This window comes from Chrysemys picta, chromosome 10, assembly GCF_011386835.1.
Source record: "Chrysemys picta bellii isolate R12L10 chromosome 10, ASM1138683v2, whole genome shotgun sequence".
NCBI lineage: Eukaryota > Metazoa > Chordata > Testudines > Emydidae > Chrysemys > Chrysemys picta.
This window is the reverse complement of record NC_088800.1, coordinates 41599096-41613475: the sequence shown is the minus strand read 5'-3', so window position 1 is coordinate 41613475 and position 14380 is coordinate 41599096. Positions and strand designations below refer to the sequence as shown.

General features: G+C 44.4%; 1 protein-coding gene across 1 annotated transcript; it reads right to left on the bottom strand.

The window, feature by feature from the left end:
- Positions 1-6397: 6397 nt before the first annotated feature.
- PCLAF (PCNA clamp associated factor) lies at positions 6398-12709 on the bottom strand. The gene is made up of 4 exons (XM_005314387.5): positions 12361-12709; positions 12182-12259; positions 11225-11393; positions 6398-6887 (listed from the first exon to the last, which is right to left on the bottom strand). Exons 1-4 carry the CDS (start codon positions 12410-12412, stop codon positions 6824-6826), a joined length of 363 nt encoding a protein of 120 aa, XP_005314444.1. The 5' UTR covers positions 12413-12709; the 3' UTR covers positions 6398-6823.
- Between the last annotated feature and the right edge of the window lie 1671 nt (positions 12710-14380).

The window sequence follows — 14380 nt, the reverse complement described above, 5'->3', positions numbered from 1 at the left end:
GCTACCCCAGGGCTCCAGCAGCAGGGCTACGGTGGCAATTTAAAGGGCCAGGTGCTCCGGCCGGAGCCCAGGGCCCTTTTAAATTGCCAGTCTGGGGAAGCTGCCCCCTGCAAGTATGGTCGGCTGTGTACTGGCTATTGCTGGTACACTGTACCATATCATACCGGCTTACTTTCACCTCTGAGTGATACTAATATACTTGGTGGCGGCAGCAGCACCTTTTGGGAAATGAGAAATGATTGTTCTCGGTTTGCTTTATTTTGATTCAGAAAATAATAAAGTGTGTCTATTTTCTGTGGCGTATGCATGTCTGTAAAGGAGATTAGAGCGCTGTAAATGGGTGCTGCTGAGTTTCAACTGTACTGCAGCATGTAAACAGTGGGTGAAATGTATTACGTCTGCTGGTTTAAGTGGTGCATAGGCCTTTTGCTGGCTCTCTGCACAGAATGAATTTCACCCTGTAAGATTAAGAGTATTCTAGTAAATTGTATTCTTTATACTTTGGGTCCCTGAGGCATTGCGGCGGTATATGTTTGGTGGATAAGATTGTATCTAAGCTTCTGATTGGTCTGCGGATGGCACTGTAGGGGCAGTGTTAGGGTTGCCCAGGCAACATTACCTGTGTATTTCCATACCTTGAATGCTTGGGTTTATTGGCTTTTAAGTAGAACCTTAACTCTGGATTTTCAGGTATTTAAAGATTTTTAAAATGCGAAGTTGTTTTAAGTCCTTTTGTGAAAACGTAGTAACTTCAGTCTAACTACAGCTTTATAAAGCTCTTTTTTTTTTTTGTCTAGGAATTCTGTAGTTGTTTTAAAAAGTGACTTTGTTCCTTATTGCAACTTCAGACTCCCACATACAGGGCCACATTCAGCCATAGTGTGAGGACAATTTCAATCTAGCCTGCATGGCACCAGGGCTGAACTTGGCTGCTGAACGGCAGCTTGTGCCCTCACCTACTTGACTACACGCTGGCAGGATAGAGTTCCACATTGCCAGACCCCTAGAAAAAAGCATACCCGAAAGGACACCTTTATAATAGCTAGAGAAATGGTTAGTATAGTGGCTGTGCGCAGCAGCACACAAGGAATAGCACACAAGCAGAAGCAAAAAGCTGCCAGGATGTTATAAGTTCCAACTGCTGCTGCAGTCTTCTGACTTGATTAAATTGAAGATCTAGTAACTGAGTAGTTTACCTTTATACTCAAAAGAATGATAGGTGTACCATACATCATCTATGGAACAAGCTGAGTAAAAGTGTGGGACAATGTCACAAATACTTTAGGTGTAAATATTACTACTGTATAGGATCTCTGCATGGCAGCTTTCCGCTATCTTGACACACATACCTCTCACTGGAACCCTTGAGTTTCTATCTCTGTATATGCCTACAGAGGGGCTTGGACCAGTTTCACTATATTAGTGCAATTGTTGTGTGTAGACAAGGCCCGCGAATTACATTTCTCCCTGCTGTAATTCTACAGGACACACAGTAGTTCTCAAATCTGAAGGTTTAAAGGCCACCATTTTATGAGCCTTTGCAATTTGTTCTCCCTTTCCATGGGAATGCAATGACTTCTGTTTACCAGAATCTGGGAATGGGCAACAGGGGATGGATCACTTGATAATTACCCTGTTCTGTTCATTCCCTCTGGGGTAGCTGGCATTGGCCATTGTCGGAAGACAGGATACTGGGCTAGTTGGACCACTGCTCTGACCCAGGATGGCTGTTCTTATTTTAAGACTTCAATTAATGATTTAAAGCTCATCAGGTTTTCCTTTTAATATTTCTGCTAAGCATATTATTTTGTTATAAGCCAAAACCATTTTTAGCACCTCCACTCTAGTTTTGTTTGCATGTTAGTCTTTATGGCAGGGCAGACATGTATCTTGAATTATTTTTGAGTATGCAGTTCACTTTACATTCTGCTCTTTGCAATAACTATTGCTAGAACTGTCTTCTGGATGACTTTAACACTTCCAATAAGTGTGGAATAACAGGCACAACATTGCTGCTTTGAGTAAAGGCCTCTAGTCCAGGTGACAGAGCTTTATTTCTTGCTCATTGGTCAGGGAGAGCATTCTGTTGATTCATGGTGCCCTTTATATTTTTTCTCTTTTCAAGTATAGCTCTTATGTTTTTCTCCTTTCCATAGCTTGCAATTCATTAAATAGGCCTATTCTTCACAAGTAACTGTAGACACTGAATTTATCTTGTGTTATAAAGGAGAGTAAAATCAGATTTTAGAAGGGGCAGGCTGAATGCCTAGATCATTCCCTTGGACAGAAAAAACTAAGTGACAGATAGAATGAGGATCCCCCTCAGTTTCCATAAGATTATTGCACCTGGGAGAGAGGCTTTATCTCCCTCCTGAGGAGACATTTACCTTTGCTCATAAAACAAACTCCTGGGTCTAAGCTGCAGAGGGACCAGGCCCTTATTCTGCTATGCAGCTCTAACTTTCATCACCAAGGGCTCTAATCTTCTGAAGAAAAAGCACTGCAATTAGATGTTTAGTCAGGAGTAGAGTTAAATTTACAATTGCAAGCTCAATCAACAAAAGGCAGTCATAAATCTATGGTTGTCCACACAAAGGTTTGCATTTCTTTTACTAAATTAATTAGATGGTGCAATTTCTGTTTTTAGACAAGGGCTCACTTGGCTCACTGTCCAACTGGCAGTTTAACTTAAAAGTTTGTCCTCACAGAAGCATAAAAACTAGTACTTGCCCAGTTGTGGGTGTTAGAGCAGCAAGACTTAGTTTGTCTAAATTAAGAGCCTCACACAAGGCACCTCTGTTGAGACTATTACAGTACTTACAGCTAGGGTTGTCAAGCAATTATTGTTAAACACTAATAGAATACCATTTATTTAAATACTTTGGGTGTTTTCTACATTTTCAAATTTATTGATTTCAATTAAAACACCGAATACAAAGTGTACGGTGCTCACTTTATATTTATTTTTGATTAAAAGTATCTGCACTGTAAAAAAAAAAAAGTATTTTTCAATTCACCTAATACAAGTACTGTAGGGCAATCTCTTTATCATGAAAGTTGAACTTCAAATGTAGAATTATGTACAAGAAACCTGCATTCAAAAAATAAACAAATGTGAAATTTTAGAGCTTGCAAGTCCACTCAGTCCTACTTCTTGTTCAGCCAATCACTCAAACAAGTTTGTTTACATTTGCAGGAGATAATGCTGCCCGCTTCTTGTTTACGTTGTCACCTGTTGTAGCCACTGTCACAAAATATTTACATGCCAGATGTGCTAAAGTTTCATATGTCCTTTAATGCCTCAACCACCATCCCAGGGGACATAGGTCCATTCTGATGACGGGTTCTGTTCAATAACAATCCAAAGCAGTGTGGACTGACACATGTTCATTTTCATTATCTTAGTCAGATGCCACCAGCAGATTTTAATTTTTGGTGGTTCAGGTTCTGTAGTTTCCGCATCAGAGTGTTGCTCTTTTAAGCCTTCTGGAAGCATGCTCCACACCTCATCCCTTTCAGATTTTGGAAGGCACTTCAGATTCTTAAACCTTGGCTCGAGTGCTGTAGCTATCTTTAGAAATCGTGCTGTAGCTATCTTTAGAAATCTCACATTGGTACCTTCTTCGCGTTTGTCAAATCTGCAGCAAAAGTGTTCTTAAAATGAACAACATGTGCTAGGTCATCATCAGAGACTGCTATAACATGAAATAGATGGCAGAATGCAGGTAAAACAGAGGAGGGGACATACAATTCTCCCCCCGAGGAGCTCAGTCACAAAAATAATGCGTTAATTAAATTTGTAACGAGCATCATCAACATGCAAGCATGTCCTCTGGAATGGTGGCCGAAGCATGAATGTTTAGCATATCTGGAACATAAATACCTTGCACTGCCAACTACAACAGTGTCATGCAAATGCCTGTTCTCACTTTCTGGTGACATTGTAAATAAGAAGAGGGCAGCATTATCTCCTGTAAATGTAAATAAACTTGTTTGTCTTCATGATTAGCTGAAGAAGTAGGAATGAGTGGACGTGTAGGCTCTGAAGTTTTACATTCTTTTGTTTTTGAGTGCAGTTATGTAAGAAAAAAAATCTACATTTGTAAGTTGCACTTTCACAACAAAGATTACACTACAGAACTTGTGTGAGGTGAATTGAAAGATACTATTTTTACAGTGCAAATATTTATAATCAGAAATATACACTGATTTCAATTACAACACAAAATACATGAAAATGTAGAAAAACATACAAAATATTTAATAAATTTCAAGTGGTATTCTATTGTTTAACAGTCCGATTTAATCAGTTTTATCTTTAATCACAATTAATTTGAGTTAATCGTGTGAGTTAACTGATCAATCAACAGTCCTACTTAGAACCATAAACACATTGTACACAGTAAAGCCAAAACTAATCAATATTAGGAAGAAAAGCAAACAAAGTGTGATGTTAGAATTGCAGTTACTGCCATTTGGTGTTTAGTTTCTAGTGTTGAGGTTTTAAAATGTGATATGTAAAAAAGCAGTTTGCATTGAACTGTGTGTTTATACGGTATAAAGGTAGCCTAAAAGGTTTAAGTTTGCTTTTTTACCTTAGGGCTTTTTTACATCGGGAAATAGAGTAGCATAGCTGTAACATGCATGTCAATTTCCTTACATCTTAAATACATAATAAAGAGGATGAGATTTATTTTGGACTTTAGAGCTTAAAGGGCAACATTAGTTGATCAGCAGCCCGCTGTTAAATGTGTTTTGTTCAATATATTCATCATGCAGACATGGAGGGGTTTTTTCAAACCACCATTTATAATGATCTTTAGCTAGGCACACCACTTAGTAGCTTGTGTGAACATAAATGAACATGCCTTGGTGCATTACAGAAATATTTAAGTTAGCTGAAGATTTATCCATAAGCATTTAGTTATAGATCTCTTTCCAGCTGCTCACCGTGTTTGTATTAGAGCAGCAGTGTTGTGTTAAAAAGGCCATGTGTATAGCCCAACAAAGGATAAGATGTTAAAGAAACTCTTGTTCGCTTTTAGATTAGCTAGTCAAGTGATCACTGGCTTATTCCCATCCTAACTACTGCCACAAAAAAAAGTGATCCTTTTATTAAAAACATACAGAAAGAACAGTTAGTTAAAATGTAAATATTAAATAAAGTTTCATTTTAACAATATCCCTTATTACCTTTGCCCGTAGAATGTTTCTAGGGAAAACCCCATTTGATATTTCAGATATACTAACTGCCCTTGACGGAGGGAAAGAGAAAAAGTTAGTTGAAATGGTCTGGAGCTGCTGTTACTGGAGTCTGATCCTAAAGGCAAAACACGAAACTACACACACAAAAAGAGGACAAAAGAATGGCAGTTAAAAATACACACACTGCCTCTAGTCGTGACTCTCACTTCACTTGCAACCTCACTGTTGAAGAGGCACAGGCACAGCACACAATCTGATTAGTCACTTTAAGACCTGGCACTTGTACCAGTATCAATCTGTTTAAGGTATTACTTTTAGCTGCCTCACAGCAGTGTTGCAAAAGGTACAGGCTTGGCAAGCTATGCTAGACAGAAAAAGGAAAGGAAAGTGAAGAAATAAGATATGGAAGAAAAGTGATACTAGAGAGGGTATTACAGCAGACTCACAGGTTTAGGATTTGTTGAAGACAGTGGAGGTGGCAATATCGCTGGTTCCTTCTCTGGCCTGGTCTAGCCAGGACACCTTTTAGGATCAGGACAATGAAGACCCAGTGTCATGATGGATCTTGGTGTCTCAGGAGACAGTGGGGGTGGCAGCCATAGTAGTTAATCTTAATCCTTCCAGTGAGTGCACCCTCTGCCTCCATTGAGTGCTCTCAGATAATGTATCCAGGAAGGGGTGGCAGCCTCACTCCATTAGCCACTCAAAATACATGTTGTTGATTTCAACTGTTTCCTCCCCTTTCTAGGATCTTTCAGCTTGTTGTAACACATGACTTTACCAGGAGCCTCAAAGACCCCTTAGCACTCTTTAAAAAACAAACAATCTAGTTTATACCAGTCTATTTGTCTCCAATAGTAGCTGACTTTCTACGAACAATTTTTATTTACCAGCGGAGTTGGATTTATCTTGGGAAGTCAGACTACAAGCCTCCACACAACAGCACCTACCAGCTCCAACTGGGTGAGGGCCTCTGTAGAGTACAATAGTCAGCTCACCCATCTCCATTTACATATGTAGTTTGCGATCTACTAAGCACTGAGTTATTTCAGCATGATTGTTCAAGTGCCTCTCTCCTATGAAGTGTTTTGGACCCCTCTTAGAGCAGTGTAAGTGTATTTTCAACCTCCGCCCTCACTATCCTGAGGGCAAGGTTGGGCACTTCAGATTTCAATGAAGATACCAATTCAGATTTCTTTGTAGAATACTTCCATTTAATAGAAAAAAAATCAGACTGCCTTTTAGACAGTAAAGCACAAATATGGCACCAGTCTTCAACAACATAAGCAGCACACTATAGTGGAATCATTAGGGAAGCCAAGAAAGCCATTTTAAGCAAGATGATAAAAAAAAGACAACTTAAACAGTGCTTTATAATGAATGCTAAGCTCCAAGAGATATATATTATATTAATTTTACCAAAAACTTCCTTGCAATCACTCAAACTTTTGATGTAGTTCTGAGGATGATTGAGTAAAAAGCCTAATGTTACTTTATTTAAAGTTCTGTACAATAACTAAACAAAAAAGCCATCAGGAATGTATATACAAAATGTACAAGAAAGCCCAACTCAAGTATAGGAAATGCACAGTCAGTAAGAAATAGAGGCAGGACAGAATCATATTTGCTCATCTTCAGAGGATGCACCATCTTCTGTGGGATCTGGAGTCAAGGGACGAGCTCTGTAGGGATAGGAGAGAATTTTAACTTTCAAAGCAAACCAATGTTACTGACAAAATATGCTGGTTGAGAGGTTCTTCTAAAGTGCTCTTCAGGAAGCCTGTGACATACAAGACTAAGTAATGTATACTAGAATTAGTGGCCCTTAACAGATCTCAGTATTCTTTTGTACACTGATGAAATATAGTAAGGAACCCTCAACTCACTTTTTTAGCAAAGCAGCCAAAAGGTAAAAGCCGCTTTAACTAGCCCATGTATAGAGTTCTTAAGAAGCCTTTCCCCTTTGGAAGCTCATTCAAGTGCAGCGGATTTTATGCTGCATTAGGTACCCAGCTCAGAGCCTTCCTTGATGGGAGGAATTGGTTCAGCCACCTTTCCTTCTTTATCTAGAGGACCACACACCCACCTTCTATAGCCTCTCAGCTCCACAGAAGCTATCAACTGAAGTTTCAGGTCTGAGCATAGTAAACAAGTCGGGGTAAGGGGTGGGGTGGGAGCCAGCGTGGGGCATTAGAAGAAAATGGTGTGTGACTAGATCAGGTGTGGGCAAACTTTTTGGCCTGGGGGCCACATCTGGGTATAGAAATTGTATGGCAGGCCATGAATGCTCAAGAAATTGGAGTTGAGGTACGGGAGGGGGAGAGGGCCCTGGCTAGGAGTGTGGGCTCCGAGGTGGGGCCAGAAATTAAGAGTTCAGGGTGCAGGAGGGGGCTCCTGGCTGGGGCAGGGAGGATGGGGTACAGGGTGTGTGTCTGCGTGCGCGCTCCAGCTATGGGTGCAGGCTCTGGGGTAGGGCTGAGGAGGAGGGGTTTGGGGTGCAGGAGGGTGCTCCAAGCTGAGACCGAGGGGTTTGGAGGGTGGGAAGGGGATCAGGGCTGGGACAGGGGGTTGGGGGACGTGCCACTGCTTCCGGGAGCCGTGCTGGAGCACCAGAGCGGGGCAAGCCCCAGACCCAACTCCCCAGCGGAAGCCCATCTCTGGACTAGATGAACAACTCTTGCTTCACTGAAGGGTAAAACCACAGCACAGGGCATCCAGATGAAGAGGTAGAAACAAGAACACACTAGTCATCTTAAGGAGACAGGGCCTTGGAGCTGGACCAAAAAGCAACTACCTATAGCATAGATTTTCAGCTTGACCTTCCTGTATTGCCAAATAGGCTTGGTGTGAAGAGGCTGAGAACCATTTGTCTACTCTATAGCGTACTTCTCTCTCTACACAAAAGTAGTGGGTTGCAGGGAGATAAAATTGTAGAATGGTGATGGATTTGCCCTTCAGTCATCCCTAAAGGACCCAGGTTAAAGCCTTTCCTGTTAGGAGTCAGAGGACTCCCAACGAGACCCAAGATGTAGTTTCTGCACTTAGCCCAGTTCCCCCATGATCTCCAAGGGAAAATAAAGAACCCCCTTCACAGAGTTAAACATCACACAGCTGCTTATTTTATTAATTATTATTATTATTATAAATTATAATTTTAGGATTATTTTAGTAATCCTAAAAATAAGAGTTCTGTAGTCAGCTGAAATGTGAACTAGCTAGGGCAGAGGCACAGCACTTCAGGTTCTGAAATACAAAATATGCAGACAGTCTCCACAGATCAGAGTGACACCAAGTTAGAACAGCAAAAGACTACAGATTAAGGATGTTCAGAGCAAAGACTTTACCTAAGCACCTTATTGCTAGTTCATCGGTCTTCAGCTGCCTCCGGAAGAGTCATTGGATTCAAAGGTCAAATTTTAACCACAAGAAACTGATTGCCTTTATAGATTAAGCCAGAAAGAGTTGGATGCACACCTATTAAAAGGTGCCATGGGCTGCTGGCCTTTCCCTTCTGGAGGCCATGATCTTAGCCCTTCAGTGAATATTTGCTCCTTGAACAGTGAGCAATTTTCACTTTCATAGCAATGTAGCTCTAAACATACTGCAGTTACCAGTATGTAGAAAGTTGCCCCTCTACATATGCGTATCTCCAGTAGAACCTCAGAGTTACGAACACCAGAGTTACGAACTAACCAGTCAACCACACACACCACTTGGAACCAGAAGTACACAATCAGGCAGCAGCAGAGACCAAAAAAAAAAAAGTAAATACAATACTGTGTTAAATGTAAACTACTAAAAAAAAATTAAGGAAAAGCAACATTTTTCTTCTGCAAAGTCAAGTTACAAAGCTGTATTAAGTCAATATTCAGTTGTATATTTTTGAAAGAAAAAACACAACATTTTGTTCAGTTAGGAACATTTCAGAGTTACGAACAACCTCCATTCCCAAAGTATTCGCAACTCTGAGGTATTACTGTACTGCTGAAGGGAGCAGTATGAGCAAAAGCAGAGGCAGGATACAATTCTTGTAAGATAAGGAGAGTAATCATTTATACAAGACGGGAACTGTTGGCTTCCCAAGAAGCATTTGCTACTCCAAGCCCTGTACCTTGCTTTCTGGTAACATTTTCACATTGGAAAGACTTAATCTGAAGACAGTACTAACATTTATCAGACATCCATCTCAAGATGGACCAAAGATGCCATTCCAAGTATTTTATCCAGACAGCCATGGTGCATCCAGCCACCAAGGTTTAAACCAGGCAAAAACCTGTTCATCAAAAGGAAGTGCAACTTTAAAGAATACTGTGCAGTTTACTGTAATCTGTTTACTTTTACCCTGTCCCCTGAAAACAATAGAAGCGTATGAGACAACACAAGGCTACCCCCACCTTCCTTACTGTGGCCTAAATAATGCATGAATTGACCAACTAATTCAGGGTAAGTGTTCCAATGAGTGAGCCATTTCAAATAAAAAGATTTCTTGCATATGCCTTACCTCCTGTCTTGATTACTGCAGTCCCTGCCTCTTCTTCCCAACTTGCTTCCCTTCAGTCCATTTGAAATAATTGCTGCAAATCTCCCATCACATACCCCTTTGAGTCTAATGTCTATATTGCATTTTGTTTAAGTTTCTTGTCTAGGAGTTCAACTCTGCCCTCTGCTGAATCTGCTCCAATCATATGCCACATTGTCTGCTTCTTTCACAGCCAACCTCAGGCCACTTCCTGTTCTATCCACTATGCATTGACACTCCCAGTGGTGCACAGCTACTAAGGAAGTCATTAAAGAAAGTTACTATTTTACCTAGGAAAAATAGTTGAGGCAGAACCACCATCGTCTGCTTACTTACAAAACAAGCCAGTGGGCACATTTTGTTCTAATGTTTTGAGAAATGGAGCAGCAATTTAAGATCCAGGTTCAGAAGTCTGCTTTGTTATCTAGTCTAAGCCTTTAATAGAGTTAGATATTATACGCACTGAGGCACTCTAGAGAGTCTTTCAATAGATTAGGTCAGTGGTTCTCAAACTTTTGTACTGGTGACCCCTTTCACATACCAAGCTTCTGAGTGCGACACCCTCCCCACCCCCCTTATAAATGAAAAACACTTAATATATTTAACACCATTATAAATGCTGGAGGCAAAGCGGGGTTTGGGGTGGAGGGTGACAGCGCCCAACTCCCCCCCCATGTAATAACCTTGCAACCTCCTCAGGGGTCCTGACCCCCAGTTTGAGAACCCCGGGATTAGGTTGACAGGAGTAACAGATTGGCTCACTTCAGTGATCTTTGCCTGCGACAACTGTTCATCGAACAGAAGAGTGTGCCAAAACCGCACCCTGCTCCATCAGACAAGATATTGTTTTAAGATGGCAAAATCACAGGGGCCAGTAGAAAAGAGAACTCTTTTGCATTTCTTTGTTCAGGGAGTTAGACATTTGTTGCTTTTGGGAAGTTTCAAGTCTGCATGTTTATACCAGGTACACACATCAGGTAGAGTCTGAGTAGGGTGACCATACATCCCATTTTGGCCATGACAGTCCTGTTTTTAAGCCTTGTCTCACCCGTCCTGACTTTTTTGGCAAGAGCAAATGGAACAAATGCCCACTTTTGTCAAAAAAAGTGGAGGCTGGAGGAATATGCAGGGGGGAGCAAATGGATATGCCAGCCTCACACGCAGAGGGAGGGAAGAGGGGGAAAAGGCAGGACTCAAGCAAGCAGTGATGCCAGCTTCAGGCAGGGCTCAGGCGAGCAGCAACATCAGCCCCGTGTTGTGCGGGAGCACCTCGGGCGAGCAACTGGGGACAGTTCTGGGGGAAGGGGGCTCAGTCTAGTCGCACATGTTGTCCTGTTTTCCCTTTGGGAAATACGGTCTCCCTAAATATGAGGGGGAAGTCACGTCCTTCATGCTGACATCTTTGATGCCAAAGTACTCAGTTGAGAACAAAAAGTAAAGGATAGTACAAAAAACAACAAATCATTTCTCCTCTATATCCCAACAGAAATGAAGCCTTACTTCTTAGTAAGCCTTCCTATTCCACTGCTTCCTGCCTCTTCATCATCAGGCATCTGGTTCTCTTTCTCTGAATGTCTTGAGGACTGCCTGAAGAATTCTCCAATCCCTTTTTGCCAGGTGGGTGTTGGTCTCACACATACTGGATTTCCACCAGCATACTTGCTTTCAACTACAAAGGAAATGAGTTTATCAAGCTAGCCATTGAGACAACATATGCTCAGCAATCCTGGACACGTCTCCTCGTTCAATGAGAAAGCAGAATAAATAGCTCCCCACAAACCCCTTAACAAACACGGTCACTAATGGATGTTTAACTGCAGCTCCATACCATCACATCCCATCTTCTGATTAACTTCCGAGCAAACTGTTCGCAGTCAGTAGCAAGTTTTGCAGGCTGAATTATGTCCCGTCTTTGCAGCAAGGTATCAAATCCTTCCGTGGAGAAAGCCCAACCCCATGTTTCGTTAGGGTCTATGGGCGATTAACACCACGCTGCCCTCACTGCACAGCAGGTCTCACACGAGTGTCTGTGAGAAGCCTTGGGGAGCTCACTAAGGGTCGCTGCTATCGCTCCCTGGCGTGTCTCTACCCGGCTTTAGGGCTCGGAGCGCCTTCACCGCAGTCCCCGTAGCAGCGCCCCCCGCCGGCATGGAGGGACCGTTACGGGTCGCACCGCCGGGGGCCGAGTGCCCAGCCCGCTGGGTGAGCGCCCGAGAGACACCCGCAGCCCGGGATAGAGGAGCGAGGGCGGCCCCGCGAGGCTCCAACCCGGCGTGTGACCCAGTGCCCCCGGCCCCGCCATGACGAGCGGCCAGTGGGCCCGGGCCCGGCAGGAGCCGACAGGGGACTGGGGCCGAGGAGCTGCGAGGCCAGCGGCAGGCGCCGCCCCGCGATCCCCCACCCCGGGCCAGGCTGCGCGGCCCCAGCAGCAGGCTCCCCGCCCAGCCCGGCACTCACCTTTCTTGGCAGGCGGCGAAGGGCCCGCGTTGGCGCTGCTGGAGCCCAGCGCTTTCCGGGGAGCCCGGGCGGCGACCACTGCAAGGGGAGGGAGCGGTTAGTGCCCGGCCGGGGAGCGCTCGGCCCCAGCCCCCCGGGGGCCTGGGCGCCCCCCGCCCCCCACCTGCTCCCACCCGCACCTTTCCGGTAGGCCCCGCCGGCCCCGCCGCAATCTGCCTTGGTCCGCACCATGCCGAGGGGAGGGGGAGCTCGGCCCGCGCGCTGCCTGCAGCGGACAGAGCGGGAAAGAGCCCGCGTTCGCACGCCCCTGAGGCACCACACAGCTTTTCCCGCGCGCGCCCTGCGGCGCGCTCCTATTGGCCGGGAGCGGAGCCAGAACCGACCACTCAGTGGTTCTCTGCGGCAGGCGTGGGCGGGGACTCGCCCCGCTTCCCCATCCCTACTGAGGCGGGAGCAGCTATCGCTGTGATGAGCTAGTTGGTGCTCGCCCTGCCCCTCCCCCACTCAGCAGGGGCCGCGCCCTTCCCTGGAGCAGGAGCGATCAGCCCAGCGCCGGCTCCTTGGCCCAGGCACGTGTCTGGGAAGGGAGTAAAGTCCAGCTGTCTGGTATCGGCCTTTATGGCACCCAGCGCTAGGGGCCAGCACTGGACAAGCATGCAGCTGCTGCAACACAAGGGGGAGGGGGACTAGGGTGACCAGATGTCCCGATTTTATAGGGACAGTCCTGATTTTGGGGTCGTTTTATTATATAGGCTCCTATTACCCCCCCCCACCCCCATCCCGATTTTTCACACTTGCTGTCTGGTCGCCCTAAGGGGGCAGAGCTCCTCCACCTAGAGCTAGGGGTGTGGGACCAACTTGTATAGTGGGGGTGCTGAGAGCCATTGAACCAAACTGTAAACTCTGTATCTGATGAAGCCATACAGTGCGGCAGGACCCTCAGGCCCCCTAGTTTCAGCACCTATGTCTAGAGTTTGTCTACACTACACTGGGAATTTGACCAGAATAGCTATTGTGCAATAACTCCCCCCCCCCCCCCCATAGACACTCTATTCCAGAATAAAAGTCACTCTATGCTGGTATAATTAGTGAACTTCTAAAACTGGAGTAAGTATTCTGGGGAAAAAATCATTTTTATTCCAGAACAGAAAGTCCAGATGGGAACAGCTGTTACTAAATAGCTTATTCTACCATAACTATTCTTGTCAATTTCCCAATGTAGAGAAGCCCTAGTATAGCTGCCGACTGGGAGTGCAAAGGAAACCTCTTGAATGTGATCTGGAGGTAAATCAATGGAGTGGTGTCTTGCTGAATCTTGTAAACTGCCTTGAATAATAGAGTTAAAGAGGTGTTGTGATGGATCTACAGCTGCCCTGTAATAATACTGCACATTAGTCTAATTATGGGGATGTTTACTGTCTGAGTATGTTGAGTTAGCTCAATAGAGGACTGTCTAAGGAATCTTGCTGTTAAGCCTGTATGGTTAGTTTTCACTAGGGTGGACTGAGGCCCACCAAACACAGGAGAACAAAGAACTCAAGCAGGGCTTAAAGAGGAACACTCAGGAGGAGGGGGATACAATGGGATGGGGGGAACCAGACTACATATAGGAAGCTGGAGGGGTTGTCTAGAGAAGATAGGTCTGCCTAGCTCACCATGCACAGCTAGTAGAGCTATAGGTAAGATAAAAACAATGAGGAGTCTGGTGGCACCTTAAAGACTAACAGATTTATTTGGGCATAAGCTTTCGTGGGTAAAAAACCCACTTTTTCTGATGCATGCATTTTTTCTCTAATGTTTTGTCTTATTACTAAACAAACAATACTTGTGTTTTAAACAGGCCGTTCTGTCACATTATTCCACTGGTCACAGCCTCAAAGGGAAGAACTCAGTTGGATCTGCAGGGTTAGAGTTGTTGGCACAGAGAGTGCTGTAGTACAGATCCTGGTCTAAATTAGAGAATTGAAAAATTCTACTCCAGGAGAGATGAAGGAATTAGGCCTAGCACCAGTAGGGATGCACTTGGAGAGAGCAGAGTAGGGGTGCAGCTAGCTCTGTGACCCTGATAGGTGTGAACTGCCCCATATAGCTCAATGGGGAGATAAGCCCTAAATAGGGCCATTCAGGGGCGGCTCCAGCCTCTTCCCAGTGGGGTAGGGGGTTTGAGGCAGGCTAGACTGAAAACTATGGGTTGTGCCT

Bases quoted from the DNA above. Each gene is read 5' to 3' on its own strand.
- PCLAF (XM_005314387.5), bottom strand. From the start codon at position 12,412: ATGGTGCGGACCAAGGCAGATTGCGGCGGGGCCGGCGGGGCCTACCGG. The intron at 12,260-12,360 runs GTGCGGGTGGGA...CTCCCCTTGCAG, and splicing joins CGGCGGGGCCTACCGGAAAG to TGGTCGCCGCCCGGGCTCCC. The intron at 11,394-12,181 runs GTGAGTGCCGGG...TTTCCTTTGTAG, and splicing joins TTCGCCGCCTGCCAAGAAAG to TTGAAAGCAAGTATGCTGGT.